The sequence below is a fragment of the Vigna angularis genome, chromosome 7 (genome assembly GCF_016808095.1).
Source record: "Vigna angularis cultivar LongXiaoDou No.4 chromosome 7, ASM1680809v1, whole genome shotgun sequence".
Lineage (NCBI taxonomy): Eukaryota > Viridiplantae > Streptophyta > Magnoliopsida > Fabales > Fabaceae > Vigna > Vigna angularis.
Genome location: NC_068976.1, coordinates 8,794,762 through 8,801,281, shown reverse-complemented (window position 1 = coordinate 8,801,281; position 6,520 = coordinate 8,794,762). Strand labels below are relative to the sequence as shown.

Sequence of the window (6,520 nt, the reverse complement as noted above, 5' to 3'; positions counted from 1 at the left end):
CAAGAGAAATTGTAGGCTTGCAAAATGACAAATTGGCTCAACACCAGTGTTCAATACAATCCAATGGAGCAAATACATGCCAATCTAAAACCGCAGCAATTGCCAACTTTTAAAGATAACTTGGCACTTCACCACATTGACCAGGAGGGTGAGCCTTCCTCAACAATGCAACAATTACCTCACACTGACCATCATGATTTGGCTCCTCTCTCGGATATACTAGAATTCTCACCAAATTCCTTTATCTAGGAGAACATGATCTTCAAACTCAGCAATGAGTTCCTCCACTATATCTTCAAAATCAGCAATTCCCTTGCATCATTGACCATTATGGTTGACCTCTTCAAGTCCAGATCGATAGTTACCCCAGCCTTTTGATTATAAGTTTTATCATCTGCTCTCTTTTACCTCTTTTTTTCTTTCTATTTTTGCGACTATCAATAAAATTAGGAGTTTTTGTGACTTAGTTATAAAATAAACTACTATTCCCTGTTCTGACCAACGAGATGAGTTACGGTTAAGCAGATTCGGCACCTCATCAAGGATAAAATGCCAATTTTCAAGATAAAGTAGATAGTCCCGCTCTGAACTCTTGTTCGAGCAGATGATGACAATCAGGAGCACCTAACATGAGCTTCAAATAACACGTATAAGAAAAAAAAATTGTACAGGGCATCATCTATCTCCCAGGCTGTCAAGGCAAAGGCACAGGGAGTTCCCATTTGGAAAATTGAACCAAGTTTCTGTTTACAATTGATCCATTGTGCAACCAAAATGTTTCAGCTGAGTGGTGAAATTGCCTCACTTTCCTCTGCAATTCCCACATAATTCCACGCATTGCCGAACAAGGTTCTGAATCCGAAGCATACACCCACCAGCACCTAACTTCTCGACCACGAGCTATTATTCTTTCTATTTCTTCATCTACAATAATCAAAAGAAATAAATTAGATTTAAAGCTTAAAAATATATAAGAACAATTGTGTGTGGAACTGGAAGCTGCATTTCAACCTGGTATAGATTCCAGGTACTGCAATAGTTCAGGACCTATTCGACTAGACGGCCATTTTATTGATATCTGACTGTAATCAATGACATTCTGGAATGGCAATTCTGTTTGATCTGATAATATAACTGGAACACATTCCTGTCAAACGCAATATGGATTACCTCTCATGTAAGTCCGTCTGGTCAAGAGAGATAAACACAAGGAGGGGGAGAATAATATACCACAAAAAAGGACTCATAAAACCGAAGGGTCCAAGATGACTCTCCACGTGGGGCGAGGCAAAACTTAGAATTGCGTAGGTGTTCAAAATATTCCTTCCTTGCCAGCTTGTCAGGTCCACTGAATTTTAAATCTGGACATTCCAACTGTTTATACCATCAATACTGCTTAATATATTTTTGTACCATGACAAAGATTCATTCTATAGTCTGAGTAAGCATAAGCACTCTCTTAATCCATCCAGTTACTAGAGTATAAACAGACATGAGAGCTTATCTACAATGGCATATAAAGGACAGCAACAGTTAATTTTTTCCTTAAAGAATATTATGGTGAAACAAAATGATTTTGAAATACAACTAAAAACATCCATAATCAGCATAAATAAACCGATAATTTTGCAGCATTCAATGGGAATGAAGTTTTTTCAAAATCCAAGTATTGGATCCATGTAAATGATAATTAGAATTTCTTAGCCGCTATAAGGTTTGCATTAGCATCACGTTTACTGATTTTGTAATTTAGTAGAACTCAAAAATGAAAAAAATAAAAATTCTAGAAAAGATCATCAGACAAACAATGATGGCAAAATATATCACTGAGAAGCAACCAAGAGTAGAAGATGACATACCTTCTCTGGAAACTGCTTTGCAAGCTCTATAAGCTTAACCCTACCAGCTTTTCCTTGTGCACGTCCTAAATAATTAGCTAAATACTTCCTTTTAGGCAGAGGCAAAGGCTTGACCACGGTAGGCCCAGTTTTTGTCATACCATCATCAACATTACCTGGAATGATTATATCTTTCCATGTATTAAAGGCACTCGTATCTCTCTTATCAGTCCGATCTCCCTACATCGGCATGCCAAAGAATGAACTTTTAGCTCGAGGAACCTCTCATTAAATTGAGGGAACATGTTATGAACAGAAATTAAAATGGAAAGAACACTTTCATTAACCAAACTAGGAGATAACATTTCCGCTTCACGAATATCTTCTTTTATAGTACTCTTATTTTTATAACTATTATAATACAAATATACAGTAATAAATCAACTATAACTTTTTTAAACCACTGGCGTATATTTTGAATTACAATTTATATCTTAAAAATATATCATCACTAATCAATTATTAGTTATTAAAGAGCTACTATATACTTTTATTACTATTATTGTATCATTATAAGATAAAATCGATTAATCAATGGAAATTATATAATTTCTAAAAAGCACTAATTTTAGCTCTAAAAGTATATAACAGAAGAAATATTTAATACATATTAGAATGAAAATAAAATAAAAAGATAGAAACTATGCATTATAAATAAATATTAAAGTAATAGGTTTTAGAATGACAAGTCGAGGACGGTTAACCTGACAACATAAGTATTAAAAGAGAGAGAAAAAAGTAATGCCCTCTGAAAACGCCACAAGAACATAGATATAGAGATGAGCCACATGTTTGAAATTCTCTCTTCTATATTGGAAAACAAGCACCGAAGAATATACAATGTCTGAAAATCACAAATTAAATCGCTAATACATCAGAGCCTTGTACAAAATGAGACGCTGCTCTATTAGGTTTTCTGATCTGATCTCAATGCCTCCACTCTACCTTAGTATCCTTTTATTTATAAATATGATGGGCCTGCCTATGACATCCCTCTCTAATCAACCCCTTTTCCTAAAGATAAGGGTAGGATAAATAATAAAAAATATAAAGATATAAACGGATAACTAGCTAATTCCTATTTTTCTAGACAAAGATTGATAAAAAGATAGCTAGCTAATTTCTTTGTTTCTAGACAAGTACAAATAAAAGAATAATTAAAGTATACCTGAAAACTCACAATCTAGCAAGGGGAGACCCAACCAAGCAAACACAAAACACACAACAGGGAGATGTATATGCATGTCTATAAATATAGTTTTCTGTGTATGCATAATTCTTCGAAGTTGGGGTCCAATCCTCATGTCATGTTCTTTTAACCTTCTGATCCCCAAGTTCAACGTTAAGGTCGGTTCCAGGACACTACTCAATTTTCATTCAGCAAACTAAACACCCTCTTAACAGGGTTGAGCTTTTAAGCAATGCGGGCAGTATAGAAAAATTAGACAGAATTATGTGTCATTTCTTCTGAGGATGCATCTTTACACAACCCATATAAAAGATGAACACGTTGAAAAATCAAGTACTGTTACCACAAAGCAGGATATGCTTTCGGCTTTACTTGTTCTTGAAACTTGATCATTCCAAAGCTTCTTTACACTATGAAATTGACAAGGCAATACCCTAAAACCAAATTCTTCATGTCTTTCAAGTCTTCAGTCAGGACTGTGAAAAACTCAAATTTACTCATCAAAGGTAGGTTCCCAGCTCTGGAGATTTTACAAGTTTTTCTCCAAGTAGATTAAAAAATGAATGGCATAAATCAAAACCACCACCAAGAAAATGATGGAAAAACATACACTCACCTAATTCCATATCAAGTAATCCTTATATGATACTATCACCAAAAATAACCAAGGAAGTTAATTATTTCATGAGAACAGTTCAGCATTGCCATACCCATGCCAATTCACACATTTCCTAGTTTATTCCGAAGCTTGTTTCAGCATTACACACAATTTCATCCTCATAATTGCTAAAGACACAATTCATAACACCTAACAAGCAACTTGATTCACAAACCTATCTGCCTTACACACAATTTCATCTAGAGAATTACTACATACACAGTCCATTACAATAAACAAACAGCTTGGTTCATAAACCTAATCTTCGCAGTTCTAATTCACAAACAAACAAATAAACAGCAATAATAAGGAAAAAGAGTTTACCTCCGGTGTAAGAATAATAGAGCGATTTATATACGTTGCCCATGATTTGAACAAGTGAGCACCAGCTCCACTGACCACAACACAAAAGACACATCAAGTATTAGCTACTATTTGCAATGTGTTTTTTTTTTTCATAATACAAGAAAGGACCTTGCTAACCATTGGATTAAGGAATTAAAATGAGAAAGGTTTAATTTAAAATCACAGGGAGCGCATTGAAAAACCTTGATACAGTACATTTTCCTCCATCCCAATAAAACAACTTTCAACTTTCCACTTTCAACTTCTTAATCAATTCCCTAACTACACTAGTTAGCATTTTTTCTACAAAAAATAAATAACCCCTTTTTACCTGGGGAAAACAAAAATATGGTTGCGGCCCCCTGATAATCGAAAATACGGCATTTGACTTATGACCTGCGAAAAATTCAGTTAAAACAAAGTAACTGCAATTCCAATTGAGGGAATGAAATTAAGAAATATTTCAGAATGTATTACTTGGACATAGGTGTGGTTAATTTCTTTGTCGTTAAGGCCACCCATCATTCGTGCACATTTAACATACGATGGGACAAAGAACAGATCCGCTTCCTCCTTCTTCCGCGTCCGTTGCTTCGATTGCAGAAGAAACTTGTGTATTTTCACCTACAAATTAATCAACATCAATTAACTAATTAAGGAAGTTCGGATTTGAATTAGTTAAATAATTAATTACCTGAGTGCCCCACTGGCCTTTTAGGCAAGCTTCTTCCGTGACCTTACCGTCTCGTCCGTGCAAGAGGTTATTCAAGCCGTTGATTTCTTCAGGTTCGTAGACGTAGATCTTGAGCGAGAGCTGCGACTGCCCCCACTGTAACTGCGGGTGTGACACATGGACGACGCTGGTGGAGAGGGTGCAGGGAGAGAGGATGCGCGTGAAGAAGAAGGTGGTGGTGACGAGGAGGAGGGCTCCGATCTGGTGCGTGCGCGTGCAGAGAGGCTGCTGGTGGTGGTGCGGTGGCATTGCTCTCCATTTATTGGACGCGCTCATGGAAGATCTTTCGTCCAGTAGGGACGATACAAGAAATGGAAGAGTGTTACTGAGTGGATAAGCAAGGAACGACGTCGTCAAACATAACGGCAAGAGAGATTCGATGTGCGTTCACGATTTCATGGAAATGGATTCACCGTTGCACTTCGATGGGACGAAAAGATACAAGTGTTTTTCGCTCCCACTAGATCTTTTACATTCCCCGATTTGATGATACCTCTGAATTAAGGTGCGTGTCTCTTCTAGTTTTTTCTATTTTGTTTTTTATTAATACTAAATTGTAATTTTGTCTCTAAGTTTTATTTGTTAACATAGCAATTTTTCGAAATCAAATTGTCATTAAATTAGTTATAAGACACTTGAAAGGTTCAATTTTTCAAATGAGATTTAAGACTTATTAACAAAATAATATTACATTATATAACATTAAAAAATAATATCATAATAAAAGACAAAAAATAATATGAAAGTTTGATAAAAATAAAATAAAGTAAATAGTTTCATGAAAAAGAATACGGAAGTTGGTGGGAGTTACTCCCAAAACTAGGAAAAAGGGGATAAGGAGGCAATGTTAAGAAAGGATTAGAAAATATGAAGAGTTGGACGTGGTTTGTCTAGTGGTTACTCGAAATCAAAAAAGTTGGAGAGTGGTGAAGAGAGTGTGTCCGGCCTCGAAAATGACGATTCGTCAGTGGAGTCCACGTGGCGAGTGCGGAGCGAGCCACCTCAGCAGCGCACATGGCAACCGTAGCGCCTAACGGACGCCAGCTATCGCACGTGGAGCTGAGTCAGAACCGGTAGTGGAAAATGATAGTGGGATACACGTGTCCGCCTGGGAGTGGACGTCCGTTCAGCATGGATCAGAAACCAGAAATGGAAAACACGTGGCGACCGCTGAGTGGACGTTCGTTCATCATGGGCAGTCAGAAATCGATAGTGGGAAACGCGTGGCGACATCAGAGTGGACGACCGTCCGACATCAGGAGCGTAGTGGAGTGCGCTGGCAGAATGGGAACGTGATGGCCAGAGCGAACGTGCGCTGGCGGAGTGGGGGCGTGCGTTGGCAGAACTGGGAGGCAAAATCTGAGATTCTGAACTTATTCTCCACTTCCTCTACATGCACCTCCCTGATCTATTTCTGAGAATTCAATTCTCTCCTCCCTCTCTCTAAGTTTTCTGAACCTTCTCTCTCTAAGAAAACACCCGTTCATCTCTTCCGATCAGTATTCCGGCACCGTTGAAGGATGCTCGGCGTCAAGGACTCCAGAAGAACCGTTCGGTTCGTGAAAACTGAGCTGGTAAGTCCTTCCCTTCATGCTGTCGTTCGTTTTCCATGCATGCAACCCAGTTCTGGGTTCGTACGTTGTTTTCCATTCTTGAAATGAGGGAGATCTGATAGTATCGGACGTTACTGGTTGTAG

General features: G+C 37.6%; 1 protein-coding gene across 1 annotated transcript; it reads right to left on the bottom strand.

Moving 5' to 3' along the window:
- On the bottom strand, positions 1 to 5,317 carry LOC108338416 (probable beta-1,4-xylosyltransferase IRX10). The gene is made up of 8 exons (XM_017575284.2): positions 4,785 to 5,317; positions 4,568 to 4,714; positions 4,422 to 4,486; positions 4,070 to 4,139; positions 1,860 to 2,078; positions 1,231 to 1,374; positions 1,012 to 1,147; positions 1 to 924 (listed from the first exon to the last, which is right to left on the bottom strand). Exons 1-8 carry the CDS (start codon positions 5,097 to 5,099, stop codon positions 695 to 697), a joined length of 1,326 nt encoding a protein of 441 aa, XP_017430773.1. The 5' UTR covers positions 5,100 to 5,317; the 3' UTR covers positions 1 to 694.
- Positions 5,318 to 6,520: the final 1,203 nt, after the last annotated feature.

What these genes read in the sequence shown, in the direction of transcription:
- LOC108338416 (XM_017575284.2), bottom strand. Translation starts at nt 5,099, where the DNA reads ATGAGCGCGTCCAATAAATGGAGAGCAATGCCACCGCACCACCACCAG. An exon ending in CATATTTTTGTTTTCCCCAG is followed by an intron (nt 4,140 to 4,421) that starts GTAAAAAGGGGT and finishes TGTTGTGGTCAG; the next exon opens with TGGAGCTGGTGCTCACTTGT. An exon ending in CAAAGCAGTTTCCAGAGAAG is followed by an intron (nt 1,375 to 1,859) that starts GTATGTCATCTT and finishes TGGTATAAACAG; the next exon opens with TTGGAATGTCCAGATTTAAA.